The sequence below is a fragment of the Parastagonospora nodorum genome (assembly GCF_000146915.1).
Source record: "Parastagonospora nodorum SN15 chromosome Unknown scaffold_31, whole genome shotgun sequence".
Taxonomy (NCBI): Eukaryota; Fungi; Ascomycota; class Dothideomycetes; order Pleosporales; family Phaeosphaeriaceae; genus Parastagonospora; species Parastagonospora nodorum.
In genome coordinates, this window is record NW_001884579.1 from 185,224 (window position 1) to 199,194 (window position 13,971).

The 13,971-nt window shown below is 51.5% G+C and overlaps 4 protein-coding genes across 4 annotated transcripts; 3 read left to right on the forward strand and 1 right to left on the reverse strand.

Moving 5' to 3' along the window:
- Positions 1 to 391: 391 nt before the first annotated feature.
- Positions 392 to 4,733, forward strand: SNOG_14365 (hypothetical protein; the record flags this gene model as incomplete). The annotated part of the gene is made up of 4 exons (XM_001804503.1): positions 392 to 1,334; positions 1,438 to 1,987; positions 2,300 to 3,177; positions 3,405 to 4,733. The coding sequence occupies 4 exons, from the start codon at positions 392 to 394 to the stop codon at positions 4,670 to 4,672; spliced, it is 3,639 nt and encodes a 1,212-aa protein (XP_001804555.1). The 3' UTR covers positions 4,673 to 4,733.
- Positions 4,720 to 5,452, reverse strand: SNOG_14366 (hypothetical protein; the record flags this gene model as incomplete). Its single annotated transcript, XM_001804504.1, has 2 exons — positions 4,720 to 5,251; positions 5,304 to 5,452. 2 exons carry the CDS (start codon positions 5,450 to 5,452, stop codon positions 4,720 to 4,722), a joined length of 681 nt encoding a protein of 226 aa, XP_001804556.1.
- Positions 5,453 to 6,796: 1,344 nt separating this feature from the next.
- SNOG_14368 (hypothetical protein) lies at positions 6,797 to 12,737 on the forward strand (the record flags this gene model as incomplete). The annotated part of the gene is made up of 4 exons (XM_001804505.1): positions 6,797 to 7,249; positions 7,278 to 10,842; positions 10,878 to 11,142; positions 11,177 to 12,737. The coding sequence occupies 4 exons, from the start codon at positions 6,797 to 6,799 to the stop codon at positions 12,735 to 12,737; spliced, it is 5,844 nt and encodes a 1,947-aa protein (XP_001804557.1).
- A 363-nt stretch (positions 12,738 to 13,100) lies between these two features.
- On the forward strand, positions 13,101 to 13,834 carry SNOG_14369 (hypothetical protein; the record flags this gene model as incomplete). Its single annotated transcript, XM_001804506.1, has 4 exons — positions 13,101 to 13,126; positions 13,251 to 13,507; positions 13,555 to 13,743; positions 13,785 to 13,834. The coding sequence occupies 4 exons, from the start codon at positions 13,101 to 13,103 to the stop codon at positions 13,832 to 13,834; spliced, it is 522 nt and encodes a 173-aa protein (XP_001804558.1).
- Between the last annotated feature and the right edge of the window lie 137 nt (positions 13,835 to 13,971).

Consider the following 13,971-nt stretch of genomic DNA (forward strand, 5'->3'; position numbering starts at 1 on the left):
GATAAGATGAGGCGTCCGTGCATCGGCCAGCCATCGCACCACCAAGCATCCACTTCGGCAGACACTATACCCTTTGACGCATCATGCCAGCAACTTGCATGCGACTACTATGTCGATCCTGGCCTCGCGGCTTGGAAGCACGGCTCCCTGTCCACGGGTTGGCTTCCACGTCGGTGTCGCCAAAGGGTGTCGTCGACTTCGTACCTCCAACCCGTTGTGCATCTGCGTTTTTGCGTTTTTGAGCATCCTGATGCTATTTACCCGTCCTATATCGAACACTACACGGTCAATGTGTCGCTGAAAACCGTCACTACTACTTGTCTGCTGGACCTCTGACCTCAACTGAGCCCTCCGCTCCCTGTTTCACTTCGCTCTTGTTTGCCCAATGCCCATGAAGTGGCCCTCAAAGGGCTCTATCAAGCCATTCTTTGGCTTTCTGCATCTCCTTTTCTACGCAGACCCGACATGGCTTGACAAGCTGCTCATTGGCGTGGGCGCCATAGCAGCTATTGCAGCTGGTGTACCATTCCCGCTCATCGGTATCGTTTTCGGCCAGCTGGTCGATGAGATCAATACCGCGACATGCAACAACCGTTCTGGTGCTTCTAACACTGGAGAAGAGGCTTCCATCACTCCTAAGCTGCTCCTACTTGTATACATCGCCATTGCTACCTTATTCTGCATGTACATCCACTTGGTCTGCTGGAGTTTGTCTTCACAAAGGTTGGCCAAGCGAGTCCGGGACCGGTATTTGAAGAATCTACTCCGTCAAGACGTAGCCTTCTTCGACACACTCCAGGCTGGTGAGGTGTCGTCGCGTCTCAACGGCGATATCCAAGCAATAGAGAGCGGCACGAATGAAAAGGTTGGCGTCACGCTCACCTGTATCTCATTCTGCGTCACTGCCTACATCGTCGGATTTATCAAAGACGCCGAACTTGCTGGTATACTGGTCTGCCTCATCCCCGCATTCCTCCTCATGGCAACAGTCGGAGGCCATTTCGTTTCCAAATACACCTCGAAGCTATCAACCTGCTTCGGATCGGCTAGCGCTATTGCTTCCGAAGCGCTCTCCAATGTCGGTCTGGTGCACGCTTTGGGAGCCAACGCACGCTTAGAGGAGCAGTTTAGAGATCATTTGGAGGGAGCTCGAACCCAGGGTATCAAGAAAGCCACAGCCGCAGCCATACAGGCTGGATTGCTCATATTCATCGCGTTCTCTGCAAGTGCCTTAGGTTACTGGCAAGGTAGCGGCAAAGTCGCCGACGCGGTCGAGGGAAAAGGCAATGCGACAATTGGCCAAATCTACACAGTCACGTTCATCTTGTTAGACGGTAAGTTAAACACTACTTTGCCGGAGTCTGATTTCCCTCATCATCTCACTCATGGTTCATTTGTGCTCACATCACTACGGAAATTCTCACTGATATCGAAAAGGTGCTGTCGTATTAAGCCAAGTCGCGCCCATGCTGCCGTTGTTTGGTGGTGCGTTGGCTGCTTTCGAGCGGCTGCGGAAAGACATCGAAACACAACCAACTATTGATAGCAGCTCTGCGACTCGGCAGCAATTGCTAAAAGTGGAAGGGGGTGTTGAGCTCCGCGATGTCGCCTTCACATATCCGTCGAGACCTGATCACCCTGTACTAAACAATGTATCGCTAACCTGCGAGGCTGGACGTCTAACCGCAATCGTGGGCTTGTCTGGAAGTGGTAAATCCACTATCGCCAGTTTGATCACCCGATTGTATGATCCAACAAAAGGCGAAATCCTGCTCGATGGCAAGAATGTCAAGGATGTAAACGTTACATCTCTCCGAGGTCATATCAGCCTAGTTCAGCAGGAACCGTCCCTCCTGGACCGTTCAATTTTGGAGAACATCGCCCTCGGTCTTGTTAACTCGCCAGCTCACGCACATTTGAGCGGCGTGATGCTAAGTAACACCTTGGCGGACCTGACCTCAGCGATCAGAGGCGGCAAGACATTCGGGTAAGTGCCTTTCCACTTGAGTGACCTTTTACTGACATGTTTCCAGTAAGTCAAAGCTCTTGGTGATTAATGACAACCACATACCCTTGATCAATAATTGCATTTTGATCCGTTCAAGATGTACAAGCACTATGGACAAGCATGTCCCGCTAACTTGTGTCCAGCCGAGAGCCTGGAAACAGCGACTTCAGAAACGGCAGAGATCGTCCGCTTAGTGCAGGAGGCGGCTGAGCTGGCTGATGTTGCTTCTTTTATTGATAGACTAGAGTACGGATATGCGACTTTGGTAGGGACAAGCGGGAGCTTGGTTAGTGGCGGTCAGAAACAACGTATCGCGCTCGCACGGGCACTTGTCCGGGACCCTCGTATCCTGATATTGGACGAAGCCACTGCAGCCCTGGATTCAGCCAGCGAACAGCGCATCCAAGCCGCGATAGATCGAGCTTCAGAAGGCCGAACAGTGATCTCGATCGCCCACCGTTTGTCGACTATTCGGCACGCTTCCAAGATAGTGGTCATGAGGAAGGGCGATATTATCGAGCAGGGTACACACGACGATCTCATTAGTCTCGATGGATCCTACGCAGACATGATCAAGCTCCAAACTGTCAAAACAACAGATGACACGGCGTCTAATACATCCAGGACGAGTGCCGACACGAACAGTATCAGTGACGAGAAGCAACAAATGGGTTCGGGTGAAGCGGATACTACTGTAAGCAAAGTCATCGACCCATCTGCTTCACATTCAGGAGGCGCCATCGTGTCTGGATCAGTTTTCAAGACCATGGCTCCTTTGGTCCGGCCCTACTCATTGCTCCTCGCTCTAGCCTTCTTTGCTGCTCTTATTGTAGGCGGACAGTACTCTGCGTCCGGTGCTCTCTTCGGAAATATTATGGGCACCATGTCGCCCTGTAACTCGCCTGAGTACATTCGCTCGCGAGGAGAACTACTCGCAGCGCTGTTTTTCATGGTTGCATGTATCGAATTCTTTGGCAATTTTGGCAGTTGGGCCTTCTTCGGATTAGTCTCAGAGCGCCTTATCTACAAAGTCCGAAATATCTCGCTACACGCGCTGTTGCAGCAGCCATTACAATGGCACGAGTCCGAGGGGAGGAGCCCTTCCATGCTACTGGAATATATTACGAAGGACGGAAATTCGCTGGCAGGGTTCAGTGGTTCTATTATTGGTATGTACTTCAGTTCTTCCCTGTATTATCATGTTCTCACGACATGTATGCTTCGATGTTGGAGATGGGGCTGACGGAGATTCTCACAGGCACACTATTCTCGGTCGTTGTCAACCTAGTTGCCGCCATTGTGCTATCACACATTTTAGCATGGAGAATAGCAGTCGTGTGCCTCGTGATAGTGCCATTTCTACTGGGAGCTGGTTATATGCAGCTGCGAGCCATAGGACAATTTGCTATTAAGCACGCGGGCGCCTTCTCATCTTCAATCGGTGTCACAATAGAGGCTGTAAACAATATCCGGACCGTGCACGCTTTATCCATCGAAGATGAGATCCTCCAAACTTACCGTCGGTCCCTTGAAGGTCCTCATAAGGAGATGGTTAAGCAAAGTTTGAAGACGAACGTTTGGCTAGCGATAGCCAACTCATGCGGTACCTTCTTTTACGCTTTCGCTTACTGGTGGGGCTCAAAGAATATCATTGAAGGAAGATTCAGCCAAACGTCCTTCTTCATTATTCTGATTGCGCTGTTGGTCTCAGCACAACTCTGGGGCCAATTTTTCACTCTAGCGCCGGAAATATCAAAGGCCAAGGGCGCTATATCACGTATCTGCGGCCTAGTCGACCTAGGAAGACGATCCGACAAAGCATCTGGGATATCTTCGCCGCGCTACGACGATGGCGAAAAGCAAGTCGACATCGAATCTTCTGCAAACACGGCGCTGTATCAACCTGCACAAGGTGGTGCCAGAGTCGTATTTCGAGATGTCGAGTTTTCATACCCAGCGCGGCCTGGGATCCCCGTGCTTTCATCACTGTCGCTCTCAATTCAACCCGGCCAGTTCTGCGCGTTGGTTGGCCCGTCCGGTGCGGGCAAAAGTACAGTGCTGGCCTTGTTAGAAAGGTTCTATACGCCAACATTTGGCAGCATCTCAATTAATGGGTTTGACATTGGGCGCCATACAGATGTCTCGTTCAGGGATGACATTGCGTATGTACCACAGGACAACGTGTTGTTCCAAGGCACCATCAAATTTAACCTGTCGCTTGGCGCTCGACCAGACCACATTCCTTCGGACGAAGAGATCCAAGAAGCTTGTAAGTTGGCAAACATACACGAGGCTATCATGGAATTGCCGGAAGGCTACGACACACAATGCGGTGCCAATGGCTCTCAATTGTCTGGCGGACAAAGACAACGCTTGTCTATCGCTCGCGCACTTGTACGCAAGCCGAAATTACTGCTACTAGATGAAAGCACTAGTGCTTTGGATGCCGAGAGTGAGAAAGCCCTAGAACTGGGATTGGAGCGGGCAGTCAAAGACCATGGTGTCACCGTCATTGCCATTGCTCATCGTCTCAGGACGATTGCGCGCGCTGACATAATCTTCCTGGTCGAAGGAGGCCGAGTGATTGATCAAGGAAGACATGAAGAACTTGTCCAGCGCAGCGAGAGCTACCGTGTTAACGCCTTGCACCAGATGCTGGGATGAAATCAAACGAAAGGGTTCGATTCAAAATGATAGCAACTACACCAATTCTACGGCTTTCGGTAATCTCTGCTTCCTTTCGGTACCCATACAAAAAGTGACAACCCATGCTCTTGGCCACCATTTACACTCTGTCCTGCATTCGGCACTTCTCCTGACTTCGGCTGTCTCACCCGCTGGCAACCCAATTTCTCGTATAACCTAACTCCTTCTTCAGAGCTCTCGATGTAGATGGGAAGCTCTACCTGCTGTGCAACGCCGATGCCAAACTCCATCAGCAGTTTGCCGATGCCTTTACGCTGGTAGTCGGGATGAACAGCGATAGCGTGACAGTATATGTACTTTTGATCAAGCCACAACTTCTCCCTTGCGTTCCAAAGCGGAGAAATTAGTGCTTCGGCGCGCTCGCGCTCTTCGCCGCTCAACCATGAGATTTTTCCTCTCCTCCACTTACTTGTTGTGAGGTAAATTTCCCACAAAGCCATACCAACGATTTCTCCAGTCTCGCTATCGACACATTTCAGCGTGTACTGTGTGGAGTCTGTCGGCCAGTATTGCGTCGTGTGACCAGTGTGCGCTTTTCTTCAATTCCATCAGCTTGACATGGCAATCAAACGAGTTTCCGTGAGACTACCTGAATTCGGACTCCGGATTCGTCATATCAGACGCCGTAGCCGATGGGAACAATGCTTTTGAGACAGCATTGTCTTTGAAAGCTGCGAAATACACGTCGTACACAGCACTGATGTCCGGTACCAGGGCCGGAAGCACTACGAAGCCCATGTCGTATCGAAACTGGTCGGAGTTTGGATTTTACCGGAGAAATCGAGGAGCTGATGGCGTGACAGGCTGAGTACGATGTTGGGCGCACAGGTACCCTCGAGCTCTACTTGCCATTGCACATGGAGACTCTAACTTGTCGTGTTACACTGCAGAGATATCACTGTGGGTCGACGACGAACCGCAACCAAGCCCGAGTTCAGCCGCGTCAGTCACCATCTCGGAGAGTGTGCCGTCAAATGGCGCACTAACTCTGCATGAAGCTTGGTATTCCTCTGCCGTCAAACAATCCTTCAGCACACGACCATGTCGGGGTTTCAAAGAGGGCATCGGCGGCATGTTGCGCCACGGACATCACTAAAGGTAGTCTGGTGCTAGCTGATGCCTTAGCCGTGGGACTGTGCTGTGCCTCCTGTTCGCATGGGGGAGAAATTGAGTTATCAGATCCGCTCTAAGCGAGAATTCCCGCTGGACCTTCGAAGTGTCCGACGCTTGCTCATTCTTTTGGGTTACAGCCCGCACCCTGTCCATGCCTCATTTTCTGTTGACTATGGGCCACGATCGACGAAGGAACCCTCGACTAAGCGCTAATGTCAGTGGACTCTGCCACATGCTCGGCAGATGACTTGCGTGCAGTCGACGTTGATACCATTGCATCGGGCCATTTAACAATTAAGGCAACTCGTTGATTTCTGATGTAGCGTGCAAGGGTAATGCGTATTACGTACCGGTCGGTAGAGCGATCCAGGGTCTGCGCACTTTTCCGGCTCTCCGAGAATCGGCCGTTGCTTGATCAGATAAAAAACGAACAAGCGATCTGCAGCCCACCGATGTCACACTGCGTCCGCCTTGCCACGATGAGGAAGCTACTCCGCCCACCGACCACGCGCCTCTTTAGCAGATCATCCTTTCCATTTATCAGATGGATCCACGCTTTTTTTAAATACAGCTAACCCCACCTAATGCGTTACATCCTTCGGCCGCTCAGCCCTTTACGTGAGTCGATGAACAATAAATGATCAGACATGTCACTTAAACCCTGCATTCAAGGCGTTGGCACCATGACGTGGGCGGCTAGTATCAGCATGGAAGGGCGTCGCCGAGAGGTATTGGTGGGAGAGTTGTCGGAAATACATCCTGGCTCGATGTACGGAAAGAATTGGTTTCCATGCGAGATGGATGCCTTGTGGAGACCATGAAGAGCAAGCGCACTCGTGATGCTTGGCTCACACTATGAGAAGGCCACGGAGTAGGACTGGCCGGAACTAAACAATTCTCCCATACCTCTACACTCTTTCATCTCTCCCAGGGTTTGGCGGAAATATATTGTGTAGTACAGGCGACAACATGCATCTTCCGAGTGGCGATAAGACCCTCCACCTTGGTGGCGTTTCTGGAATGTCCGATATGGGCATACACAGCAACGGCATATCCAAGCCGCAGCAAAACGGTTCACACACCAATGGCTCCAACGGCACGAACGGTCACAGCTCACAGGTTAATGAACTGCAAATACCGCGTCCTAGAGGAGAGGAGCTGTCCGGGACACTGGACACTATTCTCACGGCTTGGACCATCTTGATCCATCGTTACCAGCGTGATGCGTTCCAGCAATTCACGTGGGGCATCAAAGCTGGTGAGAAGGACGGAAAAGCCCAATGCATACAAACAGCAGACTTCGACCTGCCAAGCCAAAAAACAGCAGACAGCTTGAAAGCAAAACTTGGTTCTACACGAACAGCTGATCTTGCGCTTGCTCAGGGTTCAACACTCTTTTTGAATGATGGCACTAGTAGTGAAGTACGTACATATAAGACGTTCAAACCAGAATATGACTAATGCCAAGCAGTGGACTTTCGAAGTATCGCTCGATATCTCCGAGAGTTCGATACACGCAGCCACTCGATGGCTGCCACCAACCATGTCACAATACCAAGCTGTGTCTCAGCTTCAATCTTTTGGTCATATTCTTGAGACGCTTCTCAATGAGCCGAATCACGACATCTCGGATCTTGTGTCCATCTCTCAAAGGGAGCTCGAAGAGATATGGAAGTGGAACTACCCCGAGCCCGAGGAGCGGAAGGTATGCCATCACGATATGATCTCCGAGAAAGCTGCACAGTTCCCAGACAAAATCGCGATTGATGCCTGGGATGGTACCTTGACTTACAAACAACTTGAAGACTATTCAACAAGCTTGGCGCAGAATCTTCGACTAATAAACGACTCTGCAGACCAGGTCATCCCAGTGCTCTTCGAGAAGTCGCGATGGACGGCAGTAGCTGTGCTTGCAGTCTTGAAAGCAGGCGCATGCTTTGCTCTGCTCGATCCTGCGCAGCCAGAAGGACGTTTACGATCGATCACTCAGCAGCTCAACCCCTCACTGCTCATCTGCGCAAAGTCGCAAGCCTCACTTGCTGCGCAGATTTCTCCCTCTTCTACCATCATACCAATCTCTGAGTCCAAATTCGACAAGGTGTATTCTCCCACTGCAGAGCAACAGCCAAAGACTAGTCTACCAAAAGTGTCTCCATCGGCAAACATGTACATTCAGTTTACAAGCGGCAGCACTGGATTGCCGAAGGGATGCCTTGTTTCTCACAGTCAGTACACCACTGGTGCCATACCTCGTGGGTGGCACGTCGGCTACCGAGAGCACTCACGAGTCTTCGATTTTGCTAGCTACGCTTTTGACGTCAGCATCGACACCATGTTTTGCACGCTAGCGATTGGAGCGACGCTATGCACGCCCTCTGAGGAGCGTCGTATGAACGATCTCAGCGGCGTCATGCGTGATCTACGAGTTACACTCGCTGGCATGACCCCATCCGTGGCCCGAACTCTAGACACGGACGTCTTGGACAAGCTCGAGTCCCTTGGATTAGGTGGTGAAGGTCTCACTCCTAACGATGCAATATCTTTTGGTCGCCGGACACGCGTTGTGAATGCCTACGGACCTTCAGAGTGTACAGTTGGGGCCACTGTCAATCCCAATGTCAACACCAAACCTTACATCACTATGGGAAGAGGCGCAGGATGTGCATTGTGGCTGACTGAGCCAAACAACCACAACAAGCTTGTACCCATTGGTGCAGTTGGTGAACTACTCATCGAAGGACCGATTGTCGGCAATGGATACTTGAGCAACCCAGAAAAGACAAAGGAGGTTTTCATCGAAGCCCCAGAGTTCCTCATTCAGGGGAGCAGAAGCTTTCCGGGGCGACATGGACGCGTTTACAGAACTGGCGATCTTTGTCGTTTTGATCCCGACGGTGATGGCGAAGTTATGTTCGTTGGTCGAGGGGATCAGCAAGTCAAGCTTCGCGGCCAACGCATAGAATTGGCGGAGATTGAGCACAATATGCAGAAGCACCTCCCATCAGAGTGCCAGCTTGCGGTAGAGGTAATCAAGCCAGGTGGAATCGGTGAAGCAACTCTCGTCGCTTTCCTGGTAGAAGACATGAAGAATGGTATGCGACATCTGGAAGGCACCGTCTTTGGTAATTTTTCAGAAAAGTTCCACGCTACACTGCAGAAGATGACGAAACAACTCTTCAAGGACCTGCCGGGATACATGGTGCCTATCGCCTACATTCCACTCTGGAAAATGCCACTCCTCATATCATACAAGACAGACAGGAAGCGACTTCGAGAGATTGGAAGCTCTATCACGCGCCAAGATCTCAGGCGTTTCAATTCCACAGTAGCTGAGAAGAAGGAGCTCGCTACTGAAACGGAAATCAAGCTCGCAGCAGTGTGGGCAAAGCTGCTCGGAGGAGATACCGACTTTAGTGCGAACGACAACTTCTTTAGTATGGGCGGCGACTCTTTGCGCGCTATGCGTCTTGTCGCCAATGCCCGGAAAGAGGGCATGGTGCTGTCCGTGCCGGACGTCCTGCTCAACCCAACATTGTCGGCCATGGCAGCCAAGGCGACGCTACTTTCAGAGGAAGAGGCGAACGAAGTGGCGCCGTTCTCCCTCATCGGGGAAGATTGGGACGCTGAGCAGGCTCGAACAGAGAGCGCGCAGCTTTGCAACGTGGATGTCTCAATGGTTGAAGACGTGTACCCTTGCACACCACTTCAAGAAGGACTCATGGCGCTGTCTTTTAAGTTTTCCGATGCCTACATCGCTCAGCGTGTGGCAACACTTCCTCGTGAAGAAGCACGGCAGCTGAAGAAAGCTTTCGAGACAGCTGTTAAGGGTACGCCAATTTGGCGAACGCGCATCGTCAATGTCCCTGGCCGTGGTCTCTTCCAAGTTGTGCTCAAAGACTGGAACGCTTTCCGCGAACATGGTTCAGACTTAGCTACTTATCTCAAGAACGAGAGGCTAGAGGCTATGGATCTCGGTAAAGCACTCTTCCGCTATGGGCTGGTCGAAGAAGAAGGAGCCGATACTGCACATGTCGTTATTACATCACATCACGCAATCTACGATGGATGGTCCATGCCGCTGGTGCTTGAGAGGACCGAGCGTGCATTGAAAGGTCTCGATACGATCCGCCCTGCGTCATTCCGACACTTCATCAAGTACCTCCTCAAGCACAATCCCAGTATCTCGAGAGATTGGTGGAAGCAGCATATGGAGGGTGTAAGCCCACATCAATTTCCTCCGCTCCCGCACAAAGGATACATCACACAAGCCAACGCACTGCTCGACCAAGACATCGCTGCTCCAACCTCAGCACATTCGAGACACACACTTGCCACAATCATTCGCGGGGCATGGTCGCTTCTTTCCTCACTCTACATGGGTCACTCAGATATAGTCTTTGGAGAGACACTCACAGGCCGATCCGCGCCAATTCATGGTGTTGAGCAGATTGAAGGGCCAATGATCACGACTATTCCAGTACGTGTCCGTGTTGGTCTTGATCAGTCCGTTAATGACTATCTGCAAATGATCCATACGCTCTCCGTGCAACAAATCCCGCATGAGCATCTCGGGCTCCAGAACATTCGCCGAGTGAGCAAGGATGCCCGCGCAGCATGTGACCTCCGCACTGGATTCGTCCTTCAGCCCAAGGTCGTGGACGATTGGAGTAGCAATGCCTACGAAAACTCACTCCTGGCAAGGTTCATGCCCGCGAACGAAGGCGAAGCGGCGCGAGAAGCGCTCAAGTTCAACACCTACGGCATCATGCTTATCTGTACCTTGGACAAGAATGGTTTCAATGCCATGACAAGTTTCGACACGAATTGCATTAGTATTCCTGCTATGCAGCGAGTGCTTGACTTGTTTGATCGCATCGTCACTGCTTTCTTGAGTAGTCCAGAAGCCAAGCTTGCCGACCTGGCGGTTCTTACTCCTGAAGAAGAGGAAGATGCTAGACAAATGAGGCCCGCGGATATCATGACCGATAGTGGCGTGGCTATGGCACCAGTTGAGAGTGCTTCAGTAGACGCACCCACATATCGTGCACAGCACTCTCTGCCAACGAAGAGAAGTTGAGATCGCTACTTGCCAGGATCCTAAGCATGCCTGAGACAGAAATCAGTCCCAGCGACAGCTTCTTCGAGCTTGGAGGAGACTCGATCGGAGCTATGAGGCTCGTGTCGGATGCCCGAGCTCAAGGCTTCAGCATCTCGGTCGCACAAGTCTTCCAAAGCAAATCGCTCGCTGACCTTGCCAAGTTCTTCGGCAACGATAAAGAAGAAAAGCTTATTGATATGCTCAGCCGCACTTTTAGGCATGCCCAGGTCTGAGATCAAGGCCAACGACAGCTTCTTCGAATTAGGTGGCGACTCTATTGGTGCGATGCGACTAGTTTCGGATGCTCGGTCACAAGGCCTGGAGATTACTGTTGCGCAGGTGTTCCGAAGCAAGTCGCTGGCTGAGCTTGCTGCATCTGCGCAACAAGCGCAGTCTTCACAATCTCAAGTGCTTGACACACCATACCTTGCTCTTGGTAAAGAAGCGTCCTTGTACAGTGCTGACCGCATCTGCTCGTACCTCGAGAACCCAGAGTGGGATATCGTGAACATTTACCCACTCCGGCCGCTTCAACAGCTTGCAGTCGAGGGTACCGTTGCTCTTCCGCGCTACTCACTGCGGTATGAACTGATCAAGTTCACCACGCCCATCGACGAGCAAAGACTTCACGACGCTTGCCAAGAGCTTGTGGCCCGCAACGAAGTATTGCGCACAGTCTTTGTGCTGGACGGAAGCAAGAACCTTGGTGTCGTACTTTCGTCTCTCCAGGTGCCCTATAGTCAAGTCACGGTGCCCGATGGCATAGACATCAACTCCTTCGCACAAGGCTACGTGCACAGCGACATTTTAGCGCCCAAGCCCCACGGAACTTCCTTCGTCGGATTCACTTTGTTCGTGTCGCCCAGCACAGGTGCTTCGACACTTGCATTCCGTATCTCGCACGCACAGTACGACGAGATGTGCTTGCCGACGCTCTTTGATCAGCTTTCGGCACTGTACTGCGGCAGCGAAGTGCCAGTCATGGACCCTTACACTAAGCACGTGAACCACGTCGTGCTGAACAACATCCCTGTCAGTATTCCATACTGGCAAGAGCTACTCGACGGCTCCAAGATGTCTGTCATGAAGCCAGACATTCCGCTCGTGCAGCGCAAGATGACCGACACCTACATGGAGTTCGACATCTCCTCGCGCCCGAAAGGCATCACCATTGGCTCGCTGCCCACTGCCGCCTGGGCACTTGTACTCGCGCGCCGCCTCGCTACCAAGGACGTCGTCTTCGGCGAAGTCGTCAACGGGCGCAGTCTCGGTCTCCCCAACGCCGACCGTATCTACGGCCCAACATGGCAATATGTCCCCTTCCGCGTTCCCTTCAAGTCTACCTGGACATACCTCGATCTGCTCAAGTTTGTGCAGCTTCAGCACGTGGAGTCTTCTTCATATGAGGGTATGGGCTTTGCCGAGATTGTGGAGAACTGCACGAACTGGGACCCCAAGGAGACTACGTGGTTCGACACAGTTGTGCATCAAGCCCCAGCTTGGGTCGAAGAACTTCCCTTTGGCGATGACGTGGATGGCAACAAGGTCGAAGCGAAGTTCGAGACGATGTACCCACACCCAGAGCCGCTCAGGGAGTGGAAGTGCCAGGCTTTCGTGCGGGACGGAGGTAAGAAGCTGGGAATTGAGATTGTGACGTTTGAGGAGTGGATTGGGGTTGGAAAGGAAGTATTGAAAGAGGTTGGAGAAGCGCTGAGCATGTTGATGAATGGCAATGCTGGAAACAGGATTTTCGAGGAAGAGGTGGCCGAAGCGCCAAAGCGGACCCTGGAGGATTTTGAGGGTGTGATGTGATGAATTTTCGGTTGTTTATAGAAGGTAGGTTCGGCGTTTAGTGTGTGGCGTAGTTGCGTTCGTGTACATAATGACTTCCTATTTGTTACTGTTTTGGTTCTCATTAGTTTATTTACCATCACACGTGTCACCCTTCGTTGCTTGTTGTCCTTTCAGGTACGAGAAATGACATTATGCTGGCATTTCTCGGGTTATCCAATCGCGCTCGTTCTGCTATTTGTACTTCTACTACTTTGAGTTGTACTCTGGTGAACGCACTTGCTAGATGCAGGTTACGCATCATATTCATTAGCGCGGTTCATAGATTGGCTCGTCACGTCGTCCTTGCCGTTTAATGGTGCCTGTTCCGTTACGCCAATGAACATGACATCAAACGAGGTGGTACGAAGGTAGGCAGACTCCGCCGGGAGAGTGTGACCGAATATATCGTGTGGAGACGCGCATTCCTGCCCAGCTTTTAAGCAATCTTCTGTGTGCGCGACAAGAACAGCATATATTTTATGATTCCTTCAGAATTTCTCCTCACGATCGCAGACATCTCTACTCAGCATTTTTCGGTCTCACGTCTCCGAATATCCCCGTTCGCACTATGATCATGAAGATCTATCTCGCACTCGTCGCATGCGGTTCAATCGTCGCAGCGATCCCAGCACCGCAGAACTACGGCAACGGACACGAAGCTATGAGCTGGAGCTCTCCTTTGGTCGACGCGGGCGCGAGTTGCCAACCCGGATACGACTACTGCTACGGACAGATTATTGGAGATTTGAGTATGTGTACATCTTCACATTCCCACAACATACTAAAGTGTGTTCAGGGATCGATCCACAAATCATACTTCGTCAGTACTGTGACGTCCAGTTTGAGCACGACGCGCTCTCCTGCCATGCATGCAAGAAGTGGCCTTGGCCTCTCGACACCTGTGGCAGTGGACCGGGTGCTTGGAAATCCGTCTTTACGTGCGTGTCCGGGGACAAGTACACGTTCAAGGAGCGATGTGATACATGTGAGGCAGGAAAATGTTTAGGCAATTAGACTGGTGCAAAGGGCGAAGCATCGAAGAGGACTTCGCAACCAAGGGAGGTGGCGCGAAATGAAGAAAGGGCGTTACGCGCTTAAGGTTGTTGATGGACGTGCATCACACAGGGGAGTTCTCTTGACGCAATATATAGCGTTTACATTTGACTTCTGTTACTTGTTTCAGCTCTTGCTTGGGATCGTCGATGAACATGGA